The sequence below is a fragment of the Bubalus bubalis genome, chromosome 2 (genome assembly GCF_019923935.1).
Source record: "Bubalus bubalis isolate 160015118507 breed Murrah chromosome 2, NDDB_SH_1, whole genome shotgun sequence".
Classification (NCBI taxonomy): domain Eukaryota; kingdom Metazoa; phylum Chordata; class Mammalia; order Artiodactyla; family Bovidae; genus Bubalus; species Bubalus bubalis.
Window position 1 is genome coordinate 62800753 of NC_059158.1, and position 23126 is coordinate 62823878.

General features: G+C 35.6%; 1 protein-coding gene across 1 annotated transcript in view; it reads right to left on the minus strand.

Moving 5' to 3' along the window:
• FSIP2 (fibrous sheath interacting protein 2) overlaps positions 1-23126 on the minus strand; it is a 140842-nt gene that overhangs the window by 12714 nt on the left and 105002 nt on the right. Inside the window, exons 17-20 of the mRNA XM_025273720.3 lie at positions 12442-21914; positions 9203-9703; positions 7581-7681; positions 156-199 (exon numbers count right to left, since the gene is read on the minus strand). Of these exons, the coding sequence (XP_025129505.3) occupies positions 156-199; positions 7581-7681; positions 9203-9703; positions 12442-21914 (10119 nt within the window). The remainder of the gene's footprint in view (positions 1-155; positions 200-7580; positions 7682-9202; positions 9704-12441; positions 21915-23126) is intronic.

Consider the following 23126-nt stretch of genomic DNA (forward strand, 5'->3'; position numbering starts at 1 on the left):
CATGATATAGTACTGGATCCTTTCTAAAAGTAGATTGGCTCATAGGAAAAAGTTGTATCAACTTCAGGCTTGATAACTTAAAAAAACTGATCAGAGCAGTAGAATATCCTTCTGAATAGTTTCTACTTTAAATTAAGAAAAAGAATAAATCCAACCTTCCAAAATTTTAGTTCTCTCTGCAGTATAATCTTCAGTTTCACTAAAAAAGAAGAGAAAAAGAACATTTCATTTTTTTATGTATTTAATGAATCAAGAAATTACTGGTTAAGTAAAATCACAATCTGTCCTCATTCTCCATACAGAGGTAAACCTGGAATAATGTATCACTGAGTTTCCAAATCAAATGCAGATTATTTTTAAATTGACTTTCTTCCCACTTTTAAAATTCTGGTTAAATACACATAAAATTTATCATCTTAACCATTTTTAAGTGTACAGTTTTATACTTGAGCACATTCACATTACTGTGCAACTATCACCACCATCCATCTCTGGAACTTCTTCATTTCCCCCTGAAACTGAAACTTTGTACTCATAAATCCTTATTCATAAATACTAACACTGTACATCCCTCTCTCTCCATCCCCTGGAACCCATATTTTACCTTATGCTTATGTGATCTGACTAGTTAGGTATCTCATATAAGTGGAATCATAAATTTGCTACTTTGTGACTGATTTATTCATTTAGCATAGTGCCTTCAAGGTGACGTGTCCTTGTCAGGATGCCCTTCCTTTCTAACACTGAGAAATATTCTGTTGAAATTAGGTACCATATTTTGCTGATCCATTCATCCATCAGTGGACTCCTGTGTTGCTTCCAAGATTTGGTTATTGTGAATAAGGATGCTATGAATATAAATATAAAAATATTTGTTTGAGTCCAGGTTTTCAATTCTTTGGAGTATATACCAAGAAGTAGAATTGCTGGATCATATGGTAACTCTTTTTTTTTTTCATCACAAACTCTCACACTGTTTTCAATAGTGCCTGTACCATTTTAAATTCCCAGTGCATTGTGCGAGGGTTCTGATTTCTTTATATTCTTGCCAACATGTTATTTTAAGAAAAAAAAAATTGTTTTTTGATTATAGCTATCCTCATGGGTGTGAAATAGCATCTCATTGTGGTTTTGATTTCCATTTCCCTAATGATCAGTGATGCTGGGGATCTTTTTACAAGCTTATTGCCCATTTATATATCCTCTTTGAGGAAGTATCTATTCAAGCTGCCCTTTGCCTAATTTTTTAATCAGGTTGTTTTTTGTTTTTATTGAGTTATAGGAGTTCTTTATATATTCTGGATAGTACTTCGTTATCAGATATATGACTTGCAATTATATTCTCCCATTCTATGTGCTGACTTTTTACTCTCCTTTGAAGCACAAAAATTTCTAATTTTGATACAGTCAAACTTATCCAATTTTTTTCTTACTGCTTGTACTTTTAGTATCATATCCAAGAAATTATTGCTAAATCCAATGTCATGGGCTTTCCCTCTATGTTTTCTTACAAGAATTCTATAGTTTACTTAGGTGTCTTTGACCCATTTTGAATTAGTTTTTCTACATAGTATAAGGTAAAGGTCTAACTTCATTTTTGTGTGTGATTATCTAGTTTTCCCAACGCCATCTGTTGAAAAGACACTTTTCTCCATTTAATGGTCTTGGGATGCTTATCACAAAGCATTTGATATATTAAAGATCTGTTCTGGGTTATTTATTTTATTCCACTGGTCTACATATCTGTCTTTATGTCAGCACCGCATTGCTCTGATTACCATGATTCTGTAATAAGTTTTGTAACAAGGAGTCCAAGTTTGTTCTTTCTTTTCAGGATTGTTTTGGCTACTGGAAGTCCTTTGAGATACCATATAAATATTCAAATGTATTTTTTCTTTTACTGCAAAAAGTCAGAATTTTTATAAGGATTCCATTTAATGTGCACAATCCTTCGGGTATTATTTTAAAATCTTAACAGAATATTTCTGTTAATTTGTGTCTTTTTAAATTTCTTCCAGGTATGTTTTTCAGTTTTCACTGGAGTATAGAAATGCAATGGTTTTCTTCTGGGTAATTCTATATCTAGCAACTTTGATTACCTCATATATTTCTCTTAAAAGTATTTTTTTTTTGTATGGCATCATAGGTTTTCTACATATAAGATAGTATCATCTATGAGCAGAGCTCATTTTAATTCTCTTCCAATTTAGATACCTTTTATTTCTTGCCTAATTGTTTTGGCTAGGGCTTCTGGTAATATATTGAATAGAAGTGATGAGAGTGTCAGCTATTGTTGAATAAAACTGGACAGAGTAGACATCCTTGTCTTCTTTCTGATATTAAAGGAAATGCTTTCAGCTTTTCATGGTTATATATAATGTTAGCTGTAGGTTTGTCAGATACTACCTTTATTATGTTGAAGAATGAAATCCCTCATTTGCTCCACTGCTGCTTCCTTCCTATTAGTTGAGGTTTTTCAGAGACACATTTTGATTCCCTTTTTGTTTCCTTTCATGTATATTTTATAGTTATTTTCTTTGTTGTTAACACAGAGAGTACATATAGCATCTTAAAGTTATGATAATTACGCTGATACCAATTTAACCTCAGTTGCATACAAAACTCTGCTCCTCCATAGGCAACTGCCATCCCTTTGTTACTGCTATCCCGAATTATGGCTTTAGATAAATCCCATTTAGTCTTTGGGCTTCCCTGGTGGCTCAGATAGTAAAGAATCCACATAAAATTATTATAATACTGGTTTTTACATTTTTCCATATATTTAACTTTACTAGAGAATTTAAAATTTTCATACGGCTTTGAGTTACCATCCAACATCCTTTAGTTTCAATTTGAAGAACTTGTGTTAACATTTCTTGCATTTCATTTTCTAATTTAGAATGTTCTGATTTCTCTTTCATTTTGAAGGGTATTTTCTACTGGTAATAAGAGTTGTCACATGACAGTTTTCTCTTTTAGCCCTTTAAATATATAATCTACTGCCTTCCCTCCTGCAAGGTTTCCTCTAAAAGTTTTACTGACAGTTTTATGGAGATCTCTTGTACAAGCAATTTCTATGGTGCCACTTGAAGAAGCTCTTTTGTCTTTGTCTTTTGATGGTTGTGATTATGTCTCAGGCAATCTCTGTGCACTTATGTTACTTAAAATTCACTGAATTTATTATTTGTATATTCATGCTTTTTCAAATTTGAGGAGGTTTTAGCCATATTTCCTAAAATAATCCCCTTGCCCTTTTTCTCTTGTTTCTCTGGAATTCACCATAGTGTGTGTGTGGGTGTGTGTGTATTGGTATGCTTGATGATATCCCTTAAGTTCCATAGAATCTGTTCACTTTTTCAGCCTCTTCTTTTTGCTTGTCAGACTCAATAATTTCAAGTGACTTGTGTTCAAATTCACTGATTATTTCTTCTACTTGATTGTGACTGCTTTTGAGCCCATCTAGTGAAGCTTACAATTTAGTTGCTATATTTTTCAGTTACAGAATTTGTTAGTTCTGACCGGTTCCTTTTTTACAGCTTTTAATCTCTTAATTTTTATTTGTATGATTTTTTTTTTTTGTATACTTTGACTTCCTTTGGGTCTTTGTGTTTCAGTTATTTTAAACTCTTTGTCATATATGTCCATTTGGTGTGCTTCTCCATGGACATTTTCTGAGGATTTATTTGGTTTCTTAAAAACGTGCCAAATTTTCTTGTTTCTTAATATACATTGTGATCTTATGATGGAATTTGAGCATTTAAAGAAACAGTTATCTCTTCCAGCTTTTGGAGATTGGTGTAGAAACCCTTCACTAACTAGCAGAATGGGGAACCTTGGGAACAGACGGAGGTAAAGCCTTCAGGTGTTCATTTTGTTCTGGGCCTATGTATGTACTTTTGCTTTTCCTTTTTCACTTTTCCCGACCTGCTGTTAAATGTTTTGTTTCCTAAGAGTATCATATTTCTTCTCAGTTTAGTTCAGTTGCTCAGTCATGTCTGACACTTTGCGACCCCATGGACTGCAGCATGCCAGGCCTCCCTGTCCATCACTAACTCCTGGAGCATACTCAAGCTCATGTCCATCAACTCGGTGATGCCATCCAACTATCTCATCCTCTGTCATCCCCTTCTCCTCCTGCCCTCAATCTTTCCCAGCATCAGGGTCTTTTCCAGTGAGTCAGTTCTTTGCTTCAGGTGGCCAAAGTATTGGAGTTTCACCTTCAGCATCAGTCCTTCCAATGAATGTTCAGGACTGATTTCTTTATGATTGGCTGGCTTGATCTCCTTGCAGTCCAAGGGGCTCTCGAGAGTTGTCTCCAACATCACAGTTCAAAAGCGCCAATTCTGCGCTCAGCTTTCTTTATAGTTCAACTCTCATGTCCATACATGACTACTGGAAAAACCATAGCTTTGACTAGACGGACTTTTGTTGGCAAAGCAACGTCTCTGCTTTTTAATATGCTGTCTAGGTTGGTCGTAACTTTCCTTCCAAGGAGCAGCGTCTTTTAATTTCATGGCTGCAGTCACCATCTGCAGTGATTTTGGAGACAAAGAAAATAAAGTCTGTCACTGTTTCCATTGTTTCCCCATCTATCTGCCATGAAGTAATGGGACCAGATGCCATGATCTTAGTTTTCTGAATGTTGAGTTTTAAGCCAGCTTTTTCACTCTCCTCTTTCACTTTCATCAAGAGGCTGTTTAGTTCCTCTTCATTTGCTGCCATAAGGGTGATCATCTGCATATCCGAGGCTTCTTCTCAGGGCCTTGGCTATTCTGTGGTTTCCCTGTATCTGTAATCTCTTGCCTTCAGGTATCTGTGCGTCTGTAGTCCCTTGTGATTTCCATGCACCATGGCATCCATCTACTGACTTCTGTGGCTTCCAGGCTTAGATCCAAACTATGCCATCATTCCCAATCTGTGCTTCTTCAGGTGAGACAGAAATAGTCTCTCAGGTAGTCCACAGATAGATCCGGACACTGCAAATAAGTTCCAATCTGCTCTTTCCACTTCAAGAGAAAAAACTGAGAATTGGGCCATTTCTTTCCAACTATGCCACATCATGTTGCAGAAGGGGGTTAGGTAATGATAAGAAAAGTCTGTGGAATTTCCTGCCACTTTGAATGTGGCCTTTCTTTGGGCATTCCCTTGGTTGATGCTGTTAGTTGATTGGTTTATAGAGCTCTTGTGAAGTTGTTTTATCAGTCTGTAGTTATTTTTGTTTCTACAAGAAAATAAGGGTTTGCATTTTCTTGGCCTGCTGCTGCTACTGCTGCTAAGTCGCTTCAGTCGTGTCCGACTCTGTGCGACCCCATAGATGGAAGCCCACTAGGCTCCCCCGTCCATGGGATTCTCCAGGCAAGAACACTGGAGTGGGTTGCCATTTCCTTCTCCAATGCAGGAAAATGAAAAGTGAAAGTGAAGTCGCTCAGTCGTTTCCGACCCTCAGCGACCCCATGGACTGCAGCCCACCAGGCTCCTCCATCCATGGGATTTTCCAGATAAGAGTACTGGAGTGGGGTGCCATTGCCTTCTCCTACCTCACTCTAAATTGACTTTTATTTGGTATTATCTGTGCCCTCTGTCTTCACTAATATAAATAATAGAGGGGTACCTGCATTACTAATTTTGTCTGTTAATACAATCAATCATTATTTAGGAACAAGAGGCAATAATTTGGCCAGGAACAAATGTCCCAAAATAGTATGTCAAAAAGAATTGCATCATGCTGTGTGGGGAAAAATTATAACCAGGTAGATTTTTCTATTTATACCTATTGCTTCTCCCACAATAGAGATACTTCCATTTCTAGGTTATGAATACTCTTATAAACTTAAGAATAATTTTAGGCAACTTCTGTTCTAGATATAATTAGATTAGAAATCTAATTAGATTTCAAGTCTGTTGCTGTTGTTTAGTCACCCAGATGTTTCTGATTCTTTGCAACCCAATGGACTGCAGCACGTCAGACCTCCCTGTTCCCCATCATCTCCTGGAGTTTGCCCAAGTTCATGTCCATTGCATCGATGACGCCATCCAGCCATCTCATTGTCTGACACCCCCTTCTTCTGCCCTCGGTATTTCCCAGCATCAGGGATTTTTCCAAAGTATTGGCTCTTCACATCAGGTGACCAAAATACTGGAGCTTCAGCTTCATCCATCAGTTCTTTCAGTTAGTACTCAGGGTTGATTTCCTTTAAGATCAACTAGTTTGATCAACTTGCTGTACAAGGGACTCTCAGGAGTCTTCTCCAGCACCACAGTTCGAAGGCATCAATCTTTTGGCGCTCTGCCTTCTTTATGGTTCAGTTCTTATAACCGTATGGGACCACTGGGAAGACCATAGCCTTGACATATAGACCTCTGTTGGCAGAGTAATGTCTCTGCTTTTCAACACACTGTCTATGTTTGTCAAAGCTTTCCTGCCGAGAACCAATCATCTTCTGATTTCATGGCTGTAGTAACCATCCACAGTGATTTTAGAGCTCAAGAAGAGTAAATCTGTCACTGCTTCCACTTTTTCCCCTTCTATTTGCCATAAAGTAATGGGGCTTGATGCCATGATCTTAGTTTTTTAATATTTAGTTTTGAGCTGACTCTTTCACTTTCTTCCTTCGTCCTCATCAAGAGGTTCTTTAGTTCCTCCTTGCTTTCTGTCATTAGAGTGGAATCATCTGTGTATCTGAGGTTGTTGATGTTTCTCCCGCCTATCTTGATTCCACTGTGTAACTCATCCAGCCTGGCATTTCTCATTATGTGCTCAGCGTATAAGTTAATAAGCAGGGTGACAACAGACAGCCCTGTTGTACTCCTTTCTCAGTCCTGAACCAATCAGCTGTTTCATACAGGGCTCTCACTGTTGCTTCTTGACTCACATACAGGTTTCTCAGGAGATAGGTAAAATAGTCTGGTATTCCAATCTCTTAAAGAGTTTTCCACAGTTTGTTATGATCCACACAGTCAAAGGCTTTAGTGTAGTCAAAACAGAGGTAGATGTTTTTTCTGGAATTCCCTTGCTTTCTCTATGGTTCAGTAAATGTTGGCAATCTGATCTCACTGCTCAACAGTTCAGACTTTGCTCTGATAATCATACAAACTTGGGTTGCCTTCTCATGTAAATGCTGTCTATATATACAGACCCACATCAAACTACATTGTTTCCTAGAATTCATCTCTGAATGCTCCAACTTACACTGTTCCCTCTCTTCATACATACTGGAATATTGAATTACTTAAAGAGATTTGAGTAGGAACCCTTTGAGCTGAAAGACACTGGGTTGCATTCGTATCACTATCTTCCAGATTAAAAAACAAAACTATAACACATTAGCGAATTCTTAATTCAAGACACTGTTAGACTAGAAAGAATGTAGAGGTCAAGTAACTAGGAATGGGGCATCAGACAGAATGAAAAGGCCTTAGAGAAGCACAGTGGAGAGGTAGAGGAGGAAAGGATAAGAAGGAGTGAAGGAAGTTATAGGGTTGAATACTTGCTCAATCAAGTTTTACCAGGGACTTCATTCTTCCCAGAAGCATTAGCCTCATCTCAGATTGCTATTTTATATTGCTTTAATTTCATATACCTGGCATATGAAATCAGATCTTCTTGGTTGTATGAAGATGAACTCATAATTCTGTGTATGAAGTAATGTGTCGGCTCAGTAATAAGGATTTTTTCTTCTTTCTGGAAAAGTGCAAGCCATGTATTACATTTGATATGCACTTCACCATATACTTGGCATATTCTCCCCTCTTAACATACACTATAATTAGAAAAAGTTTCAGAGATTACTTAAAAATGGATGGAACCTATAGTTCTAACTAAAATGTCTTTTTCCAATATAGTTTTTAGGAAATGGCTAGTGAAAGGGTCTAGACAATAGCATTGAAGTTTGAGTAAATGCTAAAGATAAACATAGCACAAAGTTTGATGTATATGGTTTTCCAATTCTGTACTTTACAGGTGTTTTATGGAAACAGTTCAAAAACAACAGAGATATAATTCTGGTCAGTTCAGAAGACTGTCAACTCAATCATGTGAACCTGTACTCTGATCTGGTTTGTTGGGAAGTCATGTGTGATTTTAAGGCCATAACTTTTATAAGAATACGTTTAGTGTTGTGTCTATTATAATCTTGAAAAAATAGACTACTATTACTTGGATTACTGTTCCTACAATCCGTTTTTACTTTTGTTAATGTTATAACAATTCTTTAGTTGTCTATGAAGTCAGTACTTCTGAATGAGGCTCAAGAAAACTATTCTGCAGACTGCATCTAATCTTGTAATCACATAGATTCCCAGCAAATAGTTCCGAGTATGTGTTAAGATGATTTGCCTGGGAAGCTTTTGAACTGAACAGAGTTGTATCTGTTGTTTCTGGTTCATCTCAGCTTTTGTGTTAATTTGGGAATCATGTCAAATGGATAATCAATAGGATTATCCCACCAGGAAACCCTAAATCATATATACTTTTCAAAAACATACTTTGGTATACATTTTTGAACAGGGACCACCAAAGAGTCACTGAAATCCAAACCATTATGCTATGTGAGGCACTTGGTACTAGGGATGAAAGTTGTTCTCCATGAATATAGAGGAGTTTATGGGCTGATTGCAAGGGTGATATTTAAAATATTTTTATTAACTTGTTAACTTTGGTCAAGTTGGTTAAGCAACATGTTAAAAAAAATGCTATGTAACTTGCCCAAAAGATGCATAGCTATTAAAGACAGAGTTGGGATTGAAATCCAATCTGAAATTACCTCCTACCTCGACCCATCTTCTGGTACTGCCCTACTTGTTGAAAATGTATTTACCAGTCAAAATATAAAAGAGATGAAATCTTCTAAAATATGTAAATAATTAACTTTCATTTCTCTTAAGTAGCTTCCTTTTCTGTCATCCTTGGCTTTCTAATTATTCTACGTCTCTTTCCATTATCTGCTTTGTGTTCTATATGCAATTGTGTTCTATGCATGTTGTAAATTTTTTTAGAAAGTTTCTTTCATATTGTAAATTTTTCTTGCATACTGTATGCATTTCTTGCATACTGTAAATGTTGCCAGACTTAGGAAGAGACTATATCTGGAACCGTTTTAGTATTCTTTTCTACTCAATTAAGGTGCATACTTGGACAGAATCTCTGAAGACCTCTACTCTTTCCACAGACATCTGGTTATTGAGAGTCATGTTTCTCACTCACCTTACTCTGTGACTTTTCCTCCCAAGTAGAATCTGTTTCAGTAAAGGTTCCTGAGCAGGGGGACATGTCAAGTTCAGCAACAGTTCTTTTAATTTGTCCATTCTTAGCTTCTATTACATGATTTGACACTGTTCCAGTATTTTCAACATTTGCATTGGATGTGGGCTGACAACATTTACTTAGTGAAAAAAACTTTTTCAGACTGCTTGTGCTTTGTGTTGGCTTGGGAGAAACGACTTTGCTTTCTACTGTCTTTGTGGAATGTTTTACTTGATCTTCAATGTTTTCTCCTGAGTGTTCTTGTACAATCTCTCTTAAAACAACTTCATCTTCATCAGATGAAGTTAGTTCCTCTTCTATGGTACTTTCTGAGATTTCCTGCTCAATATCATGAGCTACTAACCGAAGGATAAGTTCTTTTTTGTTCTGAACATCTTTTAAAAGCTCCACTTTGGTGATATCAGGCTTTCTTATATTCTGAAATGAATTTCTGCAAACAGCCTAGAATTGAAGGTATAATGAATATCAGAAACAAATGCCTCAATCACTTTTCCTGTGATTCTATTACAAAAGAGCTATTTCAGTTTGATTTCTAGTTTTAATGTAAAATAATATCTTCAGATGCTATGTTTACATTAGCAATATTTTTAAAAAGAAACATGAAAATTGTAAGAAATATTTGTTGGTATCATGTCTTTTACATTCAGGGATTGTATGTAATCTATCATACCATTTGATTAATCTACCATAATTTATTCCAGAGTTTAATGAAGGACTAACACAGGTTCTTCTTTTTCTTTTTTTGCTTAAACTTTGTATCTTGCTGCATCATGTATATTTTTTTATTCTTTTACTTTGGAAGTTGGTGAGAGAAGTAGACATGATGATATATTTTTCTAAAACTGTAGATAGGTTATCAAAGAGAAACTGAAATGTACATATTTTCAATAGAAAAGCAGTGTATTATCTGCTCTTGATTTTTAAAAATGATGAATGACCAAGATTGTGAAGGTCTCTGACTCTTTAATCTCTATAATTCCACTCTTGATTCTCTGGATATATTTTCCAAAAGAATCTTGAAAACATAAGTCTTCATTTTTCCCTTACCTCCCTAGGCAAATCTCACCTTTCATTTTCAATGTCTAAAGACAGATCTAAATGTCTAAAGAAAAGACAATTATTATTGAGTAATATAACATCCCCATTTCAGTAGCCTTTGATGATGCCACAGAACCTCCAAATTGTTCCTAACCCTAGACATCAACATTCCTTTGGAACACTGCAAGGCAATTTTTAAAATATTGGTACCAGAAAAGAATATTTTCTATGGAAACAAAATATACAAACAGTCTCCTTAAGAACTTAAAACACAATCATTTTTGATTTTCTGTGTTATTGGTGGGGTTGGGGGGGTGCGGGGCAGGCAGTGGTTTAGAAAATCCAAAATCATTCTATCTGGCTTTGTTAATATATATAATTTTAATATGTACATGGCTAGTGTGTTAGGAATTTATGGTATCTCAAAACAGGAAATAAAGCCCTGGGGCACAGCCAACAAACACCTAGATTCTCTGCTCTAATCTACTATTCTTTAGTCTTTTTGTCCCTGTGTAGGAGATTGATAACATTGATACCCAGACTGGTTCAAATCATGTCTTATCAGAGTTGTCTAGGTCTGCTTCATTTGTACTTTATTTTTTGGATGAATTTTCTCCCCCTTAAGAGAAAAATGGCCATTATTTTCGTTTAAATATTCTCTTCCTACTTTCTGTGGTCTATAAATGACTTAATGAAAGAGAATGGTAACCAAGAGTGAGATTTGTGACAGACAATTCTACATATAATTGAAAACTACCTTTAAGCAATGTTATTCTATGTCTTTGAACACAAATTTTACTCCTAAGGGGTTACATATATATATGAATGAAGACTACCAAAAAATATGCTAATGAAAATGATGAGAATCCATGTAAGGAATAACTTTTAGAGCTTGAAAAGACTGTCATCTGGTTCAAAAAAGTTAAGGCAAAGATTAAATTAGTATGTCTTCCCATAATAATTTCAGTACTTGGGTATGAAAACATAAGTGCCAATTAACATATTTAACAGCCCTGATACCTAGTTCAATGGGTTGCAGGACAGTGCTGGAGAAAATTTACTTCAAGTGTCTGCTCCAAGGAGAATAGTTCTATAAAACTTGGCTCATTCACCAAGCATAGATTATACCCTCAGCACACTCAGTCCTCTTATGAGAGAACACGATCAGTACAAGGGGCTCTGATAAAAATGTGTAGATTAGTGTAATTCCATTGGCCAGACCATCCTTTGTCCTTAGTTGTACAGTTTCCTTGTAACAAGGACATCATTTTTGTATTTTAAAGTCTCCAGTAGTTTAATATATTGGGGGCCTAAATATGGAACTGCAGAGCAGAATTAGGGACTAAAACAAGAGGAAACAGATTCATAAATATGGAAACATTAAAGCAGCTAAATCTAGAAGAAGGATAAGAAGAAACTTAACACTTCTTGAGATTATAGAAGAACCTGAGGAAGACTATTAAAGTGAAATAATAAGAAACTAGCATAATCTAAGAGTTTGTATTCTGATGTGTGTTGACAAATGTTGCTAAAAGTAAAAAGAGTAGTATTACTGCTGTAGAGCCTTATATTTGAGAAATCTATTTTAGATACTTTTATTATTATTTCAGTCACCACAATTCTGCTGTCAAGGGTGTGTGTGTGTGTGTGTATGTGTTTGTATGAGAGTTGTTTAGTAGTGTCCAATTCTTCGCGACCCCATGGACTATAGCCTGCCAGGCTTCTCTGTCCATGCAATTCTTCAGGCAAGAATATTGGGGTGAGTTGCCATGCCCTTCTCTAGGGGATCTTCCTGACCCAGGGAGTGAAACCTGATCTCTTGATTTGCAGGCAGATTCTTTATCCTCTGAGCCACCTAGGAAGGCCAGTCAAGGGTATATCCCTGTATTCTCATTATTTTTTTCTTAAAGTTTAAATTGATTGTCTTAGGAAAACTAGCCTGAGACTTTTAGAATGAGTCTCAGAGATGGAATGGCAAGTCCCAGTAAGTCATATAACTATACAGATAAACTTGTGCCACCCATTTTCCTATTGGGTTGGACAATAACAACAACAAAAAACACATTCTCATATATCCATCTGAGGAACAGAACAGAACAACCATTTTTGACTTTTTTTTTTGCTATTCTTTTTATACTTACCTCAAAGGGTTTTATATCTAGTCGTCCTGTCTTGCTCAATGAGGTCCGTCTTTCTCTCTTCAACTCTCTTATAGTAAATGTGTCTGAGGGATAACTTCTTCCACCTATTGATGCTCTTCTCAGTTCTGCTATGCTATGTCCAGTATTCTTTAAACATTCCGTCTGAAGTTTCTCAAGGGGTTGAGTTTTTATAGAAATTACTGCTAAGTGTTCTGAGATAATGTTTGGATCTATTTTGAGGGGTTTATTCCCAACATGTGGAACTATTTTAATTGCAGAGTCCTCTACAATTGAATCTTTAGTTGATTCTTTATTTAAGTCAGGAATCATGTTAACAGCATGCTCTTGTGCCTTTTCAACAATTCTGTTAATGTCTAGATCTCCAAAGAAACAAGCATTTGAATTCTTTGGGTTAGCTGAATCGAAGGGAAAATTTGAAACTTCATTAATAATTAAATTAGCCACTTTTTTAGGGAAAACTCCATTTGTACTTTTTATATCATGATAAAGATCCTTTTGGGTTCCAGATTGTTGTAGTACATTACTATAAATAGAATCAATAACCTGAGAAACCATTTCTATACTTTCTGGATTTAGAAAGTGTTCTTCAGAATCAGCAGCAACAAGATTAATATTACTCTTTGAAATTTCAGCTGTCACAGATTTTGTCAGTTGAGATGCAATTTTAGTTAATTCAGGCTTTGATAAGTTTTTTGCATGTTTGCTTGAGTCACTTGGCAACCTTACTATTTTAGCCAAGAACAAGGCTAGTGCTTCCTCTAAAAACGTGGCATCTAACATAGAACCTTTTTTGGATGAAGACTTTTCCTGGGACTTGAATTCATCAACCATTTTGACTACTTTTTCCATAATTTTAACAGCTTCCAGAGCTAATTCTGGACCTGATAATTCTTCCTGTACTTGAGGTTGAAATTTGGATTTGGAAATTTCTTTCACCATTAAAAACCCTATTACATCAGAGAGGATATTACTTTTACCCATTAAATCTTTAAATATAGAAGTGAGTGAGCCAGAGTGTTTTAAAATACTGGTATAAACAGAATTAACTACTTTTTCAATAGCTTCATTGTCAGCCAAAGGTGCAGTAGGTATTTCCTTTGCCGGTGATACAACTTTAATCTTATTTTTGGAGATAATTTCTTGTATTGAATTTAATATTTTTGATGTTATTTTTTGCATTTCAGTTTCTAGGGGTTTGGGTCTTTCCTTATTGACCTTTGGAAACGCAGATAAAAGCTTCGATAAAAATTTTACAGCAATTTCTTCTATTATGTTATAAGGCAGTATACACGCCTGTGATGGATGAGGCTGGGGAACGTCAGCCGTTTGGATCACATCTTTAAGAATATTTTCAACAACACTGTCAACTTCTGCACACTGATACGGTGTTAGCTCTCCAGAAAAGTAGTTCTGCAACTGATTGCCAGTCACTTCTCGTCGAATTAAGTCAACTATGGTTTCTGAAAGAATTTTACATCCACTGGCTGCACAATTTTGTATACTCTCTTGTGACCCAAATTGTGACAAGAGATTATCATAGAGTGATTGAACCACTAATTGAATAGTTTCATCATCACTGGGATGTAAGGATTCCACATACTGTATAATCATATCTTCATCTTTGGAGATCTCTGTTGTAACTGTACTTAATAACTTCATTTGAAGGAAATCCAGTTCTGTAAACCAGCTGCCTTCATATGTTTCTGCTATGGTGTTTGATACGGTTGAGAAAATTTTAGATAAAAGAGTAGAAATCACATTCTCTAAAAATTCATGAGGCAGCATGATGGTATATGGTGATGATGTCTGACATTCTTTGCTGGCTGTTTGAGCCACTTTTTGGACCTTTTTAACAACATCCTTAGTTTCCAGAGGCAAACATGACGAAGCTGGAAACTCACTGCACAATATCAAATTAAGCTTATGTTGAAAAATTTCATTTATCATTGCACTAGTTAATCTTCTTGCTAAATGTCCCCCATTACTCTTTATATTCTTACAAATGGAGTCTTGAGATTTATATTCCTTCAAAATATTGCACACAGAGGCATGGACAACTTTGTTTACCAATGTTTTATCAATTGATGACATTTTATCTAAAAAAAGTATCTTATTTGAAGAGGTTTTTTCAGTCATTGTATGACTCTTACCCACAGTTATTGTCTTAACGTTGCATGGTGCTTCATCTATATTTGATTCTTTATGCCTGGGATATTCCTTAGGAACTGATGACACTTTATCTGCAGGAGGAAAAAACTGATATTCTTTATCTGGCCTAAATACCTTAATTTGAGCATCAGAAAACTCCTTTAACAGTGAATCAATAAGTCTCATAGCTGTGTCATAGAGTTCAGCTTGATTTTCATCATCACATACATTTTGACATCTATCATATGTTTGTGTTTCTGGTGAGGAAGAAAAGACCAATTTGTTAACCATTTCAGTAATAACATCTTCTAAAAATTTAGCAGGGAAAACCGCAGGTTCACATTTTGGAGCGTACTGAGGACTGTCTGTTTTACTAGGTTCCTTTTTAATATCCTTAACTTTCACGCTGTCATTTTCTCGTTTCCCCCCTCTCTTCTTCTCCCTCTCTTTTTCTATTTTGCTTGCATTCTCTTTTTCTTCTTTCTCTTTGGCTGGGAGATTTTTGTTGGCTGAGAGGGATAAATCCTTTGTTAAAACAGACTGTGCAAAATCCTTGCCAATCTCTTGAGTTATAGGTGATGCTGTATGACTTGGAAGACTTTGTTGTTTTAAATAATCAGCTGATTCTTGAGAATGGTACATTCCGAAGATACTGTCATAAATATTTTCAGTGACATTTTGGACTAATTCATAATCTGAGTACTGTCCTTCCTTTATGTCTATTTGAGCTGAAGAGTCTTTCCTCTCCTCGTCGTTTGGCTTCTGGGTAACTGCTTCTGAAGGTTTCTTGATTGTGTTCTCTGTATTTCTCACTTTGACTATCAAAGAAGATAACTGAAGGGGGTTGTCTTCTGTTTTTAATGAACTTTCTCTTGTTTTGTCAACCTTCTTCTCATTGTCTATTTTAAAATCTAGTTGAAAGATTTCCCTTTCACCATCAGTAGCTACTAGAATTTGTGTGTGTACCTCCTTACCTTGCCCCTCCTTATCTGAAGCTGATATTCTTTTCTTGTCAGTTTCATTATTTTTGAGTGTTCCCTTCAAATATGGCTCCTGTTTATCTTTAGTTTTCACACTAGTAGTTGGACAAGTAACTTTTGATACATTGCATTTTTGAACTGGAATTCCCATTTTGTTTTTATTCTCTTTATTGGCCACACCTGCAGCTGGTCCTGATAACAGGTTAACTACATTGCTTTTCATAATACTTGTTACAGAGGTAACCACTGGGTCTTGGATATCACCTGTTTTTATTGATGTCTCCTTAGTTTCCAAACTTTTCCTTTTGCTCATTGCACCTCTATCTACTTCCAAAGTATCCAACACATTTTTCTGGTCTGAAGTTAGAGACGTGTGTTTATATGGCTGTTTTGATAATGTAAGTTGATTCTCTTTTAAGCATCTGTTTATCTGTGTAGAAGTTTGCTGTGGAAGGTGTTTAACCCTTTGAGTGACGTTATCTGGATTTAGAAATGAAAAGAAAGTAGAAGACCAGTCTCCTGAAAAAAGTGGTTGAATCTTGAAAGCAGAGATTGCCTTCTGGGCTAAAGTAGCAATCATTTCTATAACAATGTTATTTTTACCATTCTTCTGAATATCATTAGTTTCATACGTTCCTATGAACTGATCATACACAAAATCAGATATCTTATCAACTGTCTCTTTATCAATTGGTGGAAAAGAAAACATTTCTTCAGCATTTGGTAGAACTTTAATTTCACTTTTCCTAAATTCTCCTATCAGAGAGTTTGCAAATTTTAAAGCCAAGCTCACAACATCTGGCTCTGGTTTTTCTTTTTTCTTAATCTCTTCAGTAATACTTGGAAGAGAATAAAATTTGCGAACAAGGTCAACAATTACATCTTCCAAAAATGTAGCTGAATATAGAGAAGGCTGTGTCTTTTTTTTACCAGGTATAGTATGTACAGAGACATGGTCATAATTAGATAAGCTATTGGAGGATGATTCTTCACCATGTAAAAATGGCTGCAGATGATGATCCATGATTTCCTTCATAATGAAACCAGCTATTTTACTGAGGAATGAGCCTCCAGTTTTGTTTGCATCTTTCTGGACTTCAGCTTGAAATTCAGATTTTTTCAAAATATTATTACATATAGAGTTAATCAAATCTTCAATCACTTCTAATTGCACACTTTCTGCATTCTCCTCCGCTGTAGCAAGACAGATCTCATGTTCAGAAATTTCTTTGATGATTTCATCAGTTAGTTTTGATGCTGCATCCATGAACTCATAATCTGAAACCTCTTCCTCTTTTAGTTCACTTTCAGTGTCAGTCAAAGGGAAGATATGCACTAGAAGCTTGTAAATCATATCTTCTAAAAGAGAACATGGCAACACAGTAATACATGATGGCAAGGCATGGCTATCTCTCATGATGACATTGAGTACATTTCTGATGATTTTATCAGCTTGAGGAGAAGAATAGGAAGAAGATATTAATTCTCCTGAAACTAATGACTTTACCTGGCAGTCATAAATTTCTTCCAAAAGGAAATTATATATTTTTCTTCCAAAACAAGCAGTGTCACTTTGCATAGCCCTATATATTTGAATCAGAGATTTATATTCATCTAATATTTTTTCATAAGTAAGGTTGACTGTTCTTTGAACAATTTCTTTATATCCTTTTGAAAAACACATATCAGCATCAGAGCTATCTGCAAGAAAAATCTCTGATGTGGTGAACTCCAGAACAATTGATTTTACTAATGTTGTAACAATGCCAGTAACTTTGGCTTTTACTATATCTGGGTTTTCAGCAGCCAAGACATTGTGTGAGAATGCATAAAGGAGTTTACATAAAAGTTCAGAAATTACTTCTTCCAAAAAGACAGCTGAATTCATGATGAAGGACAACTGTTTTTCTTTAGGATCTAATACTTTCTGTTTATAAGTTTGATCAACTTCAGCTGAAAGGAGAGTTTTATCTCCAGATAAAAATGACTGAAGATGATGATTAAAGATTTCTTTTATTATAAAACTTGCTATTTTTGAAACAGGTATATTACTTATATCTTTTTTATCTTTTGTAAGAGATTGGTATATACTTGAACAGGAAAGAGCAGCATAAATGGAATCAACCATGGATTGGATATCTTTTTCTGAAATCATACTATGTTTTTCATTCCCATGTTTAATAATACATACTGCATGTTTTGAAATTATTGACATGATTTCATTTATCAGTTTTATGACTGTATTACTTAAGTCTGATTGAGAAGTATCTTGGTGTTCTGTACTGGAGACCAATGGGCTCATCTGAGATATAAGCTGAGACACGATTTTTTCCAAATGAGTATGTGATAACATCGTAGTATATATTGTCGAAGCCTGTCTTTGGGATCTTGATTTAGTAATATCACGGTGAACTTTCTTTATCAAAATATCACTACTAAGTTTGGATTGTGACCCAAATGGAAGCTTTTCTGTAAGATTTGGATGAATTTGGAAATCAGAGGTTTCAGCCAGGATGATTTCAGTTATCTTTGCAGCCAGTATCTTTGTGTCATTTAGAAAATTTTTATCAGGCATTATTTCCATTTCATATTCTTGCACAACTTTGCTGTACACCGTGTCAATAATGTTTTTGACCACATCTCTCTCTACTGGAAGCAAACATAAATTTTTCTCTGCATTCTCTAAAATGCTAACTTTGGCTCTTGAGAATTCCTCTGTTATGAAATGTATGAGTTTTTCAGCTTTATCAAATAGTTCATCTTCTGAATCTCTTACTGATTTTGTTTGTACAATGCCTAACCCCCTGTGGAATATTTTGCTTAAAACCCCAGAAATCACATCCTCCAAAAAAGCTGAGGAATAAACACTGGCATAAAACCACTGCCTTCTCTCATCACCCAAATATGTGTATGATGAAGAAGGTAATGATTTTCCATCCACAAATGGCTGAAGATGTTGTTGACAGACATATTTAATGATAAAACCTGCTATCCTGTCAATAAGAACATCATTACTACTTGTGATACTTGGTTCAACTAATTCTTGAGACTCAGAGTTTAGAATATTTTTGAATACTGAGTCCACGAGATGGTGGATATCATCTTCTGAATAAAGAAACTTGGTTCCTTCTTCATCTTTTGAGAATCGAATTTCATGTTGGGAAATTTTCCTTCTAATATCACTGATTATATCTGAAGCAATTTCATTGAAATTAGCTTTTGATCTATCTTTTGGAATTTCTCTGTTTGCAACAATGCTATGTGCAGAGGGAAAAATTCTAGATAATAGTACTCTGATCATGTCTTCTAAAAATGTGTATGGCAGCAAGGTGTTATATGGAGATAAACTCTGACTTGGCATGGTAGATCCACTGATGTTACTAAGAATGTCTTGAACAATATTGTCAGTTGTTGAAAGAGAATATGAAGATGACAAATTCCCAGAAAACAGTGGATGAAGAAGGTAATCTGAAATAGCTGCTACAACTAAGTTGGTAATTTTTTCCACAAAAATACTGCTGTCTTCAGACTCTTTATCAAACTCAGGATCTAATCCATACTGTTTTAAAACATTTCTATAAACTGAGGTGACCAATTCGTCCACAATATCTGTATCCACAGAGGAGTAAGACTGTTCTTTGTCATTATATAGAAGGTGAACTTTAGCTTTGTCAAAATGGTTATTTACTGAGTTTACAATTTTTTGGGTCATGTTTTCCAGCTCAATTTCAGTGTTATGCTTTGGACTGAAAATTTTTGATAAAAGTCTGGCAACAATTTCCCTTACAAATGTCTCAGTGTAAATACCTGGGGCTGCTGGCGTCTGGGGTCTGTGTGACTCTATGACTTCATTGAGAACTTGTTTAACCATATTCGATATTGCATCTGAAGGAGTCTTTGGACGAGGTAAACCTTCTCCACACAAAAATGGCTGAAGGTGATTTTCAATAATCTCTTGGATAATAAAACTGGCTATTCGGTCAACCAAAATCGGGCTTCGGCTGAGTATACTTTTCTGTATTGAAATAAGAGAGTCATAGGTTTGCATAATATTTCTATAAACAGAATCCACCATCTTCTGGAGGTTTTTTCCTGTACACAGATATTGATTATCATATATAGTGAACCAAATTTTATGTTTTGAAATGGCTGATATAACCTTATTTATTATACAGGTAGACATTTCATTAAAATCCGAACTCACAAAATATTTGTTTTCCAAAGAGGAAGCTTTACTGGGTGGAGGAATGAGTTGAGATAAAAGTCTTCTGATGATATCTTCTAAAAATGATTGTGATAACATGGTGCTATAGTCTGTTAAAGACCTAGGTTTGGAAGTAAATTCCCTCAGGTTATTTTGAAGTTTCTGTAATATAATTTCAGCATTGAGAGGGTAATATGAATTGTGTAAGAGCTTTTCCCTGAAGCAAGATGGGAGTTGGTAGTCCAAAATCTCTAACAATATGCTATTAGTTATTTGTTCTGCTATTGAAGTACTGTCACATGCCAGATTACCACCACAGGTCACTTTTGATTTATATTGCTGTAAAACACCGTAATAAACTGAGTCAACAATCCTACTAACAGTTTCTTTATGGATTGGTGGAAAACATAGCCTTTCTTCAGAATTCCGTAAAACAGTGACCCTTGCCTTGTTAAACTCATTCACTATACTGTTGACAAATAATGTATTCATCTCATTGAGCTGGGCATCCGTGATGTTTTCATTTTTGCCCAACAGTGAAATAGAGAGATTAAAAAACAGTTCTGAAATTATGTCCTCTAAAAATGTGGCTGAATAAACACCTGTATTCATATCTCCTGGATACAGCTTATTATGGATGGCTATTGTATTCATATCCTTTGTTCCCTGTCTTTTAAGAGGTGGCACATTAGCAAAATTTACTGAATATTTCTTGCCAAACGGTGCTTGAATTTTGGAGCTAACTACACTGGGATTATTCAGGGGTCCTGTCAAAGCATGGCCATAATAACTCATGCATCCTAAAGAGCCTCTACCTTGTTCCAATTCTGTTAATTCTGGCCTTTTTGCTTTTATAAAACTAGGCTGTATTTCTCTTGTTCCATACTTCAAATGCTTGTTTGCAAAAGGTGGACTTTGAGGGAGTTGTATACTGTGATGTAGTTTATCCATCAATGATTTAACCAAGCTGTGGGAAATAATAGTAAGCATAGAGTCTGATGACAATAAATCCGGATCCATTTCTGCCAGATTTTCCAAAATGTCTGACATATAATCCCATTGAAACTGTTCACAGTCCATTGGTCCATTACAGTAGTCAAAGTCTTCATCTACACTTTGAAGTATTTTTAAAAGTTGACATTCTTCTGCTGATACCTCTTCAGAAAGAGGGCAATTATCAAGAAAGACAGAGTTTGTGCATTTTTCTAAAAGTGTTCTGATTAGTTTCTCACATACAACATTGAGAAGGAAAACTGATTTAGGGGAGAGCCCTAAGTTATTTCCAAGTATGTTATTATATTGCCCTTCATACGATGATGAGAAAAATGTTCTTGCTTTTATTTCAGAACCCATAGCCTCATCTGGCTGTTCATCTGGTAAAAACAAGTCTAAAACAATACTGAAAACTCTGTTGACTATTTCTTTGGATTCATGAGTTTTTAGGCTACCAGCCAGACTATTTAACTTGTGTGCCAAATAATTTAATTTATTTTTTTGAATGATATGCTCAATTTGGTGAGTAGCTAATCCCCAGTCTCTGGAACCTTTCTGTCTTTGCATGGTATTTCTTCTGTTGCAAATGGGCACACTATTACTTCTGAGCATGGGAAATGGTCTGTTTCTTCTGCTATTTTCAAGGTGATGATTTAACCCTATTTCTTTGGACAGTACATGAATCACACCTATTAAGAGGTCCTGAAAGAGATCATCAAAATCAGCAGCACTTACTCCTGGGCAGTAAGTATACTTTCTTGTTAATGAAAACATTTGCTGTGCAATGTCGGTCTCTATGATGTTACTATTTAAAAGGATTTCAGTGATGATTTCAGAGATACTTAGAGCAAGTTCTCCAACAGAAATTGACCTACTCTCAAAAACTTGAGAATCAACTGAAATAATAGTGTTAAATGCAGCATTTTGTCTTTCCGATATTTTCTCTTCTTCTCTAATATCTGTGGTGCTACCAGAAATGCTTGACATTAAATGGCAAATGACAGACTCAGTGAGATGTTCACAAAATTGATGAAGTGAAGAATCACTATATATGCTTCTCAGAGGCGATTTTGATTCATATTTTTTCCTTGACAGTGTGGAAACAATAGACACCTTTTCACTGGAAACTTAAAAAAGAAAACATTACCATTTTAGTATGCATTAAGGGACATATGGAAAATTCAGTATTTTGATAATTATTTATGTATGAATTTCATCTGTGGAACACCTCACTAAAAAAAAAAAGAAAATCTAGTCAAGAAAAATACTGGGTTTTCTTCAGATACTTATTTCCCACCTGTAGAATCTTAATTTTAGCCATAAAGTTGAGAAAATAACCCTGAAGAATTCAAATATCTAAGTCTACTGCTGGTATCTGTTTTGCTTAGATGGTTAAGGTGCTCTAAAGACCTGGAGTTCCTGGGGCAGAGAAATGATTTCCAAGTGTTATATCTTAACATCTGCATGGTGATCTCTGTGGAATCAGGCAAGACCAGTGGAGAGTGGAGGCTTTAAGCTGAACTTTGACAATTAGACGGGTTTAGATATCTTGAGATGAAGGAAGTAAGGAAAGGACGCTCCACATGGAAGGAGCATGAGTGACATCACTGAAAAACCCTAGACATGTCTGGGAATAGAGAAGAGACGTGATAGAAAGAAAGGGCTAGTGGTAAAGAATCTGATCTCCCAAGACAGTAGACACAGGTTTGATCCCTGGGTCAGGAAGTTCTTCCCCTGGAGAAGGAAATGGCAACCCACTCCAGTATTCTTACCTGGAAAATTCCATTTACAGAGGAGCTACAGTCCATGGGTCACAAAAGAGTCAGAGACCTAGCGACTAAACCACCACCACAGAGTCAAATACCAATGGGATGGGATTACGAATCTTATCTTCTCCTGTTTTCTTTGTTTTTCCTTATTCTTTAAGTTCAGTTAGGCTGTGCTTGAAGAAATTATACTTATAAGCTTGGAACTGCAGACGCAAACAACTGTCCACCTTGAAATAATACCAGTTTTAATTATAGGAAATGGCCTCATTGTACAAGTAGTTAGGACTGATAGTATGCATTCTACTATTTCAATGATGGTTAAGTGATGTATCTAGACTGGTAAAGTAGCAATTAATTACTGGCAACTGGAATTAATGATCCAGCTCAAGGCTATAATAGTATTAGATGGAATTTTATGAAACTGCCAATAATTATCAGGTTTGACATAAGGTGGCTATCATATAGTTCAACCAAACATACAGATGTATGCATGCTCAGTCGCTAAGCTGTGTCTGACTCTTTTGCAACCCTGTGAACTGCAGCCTGCCAGGCTCCTCTGTCCACGGAATT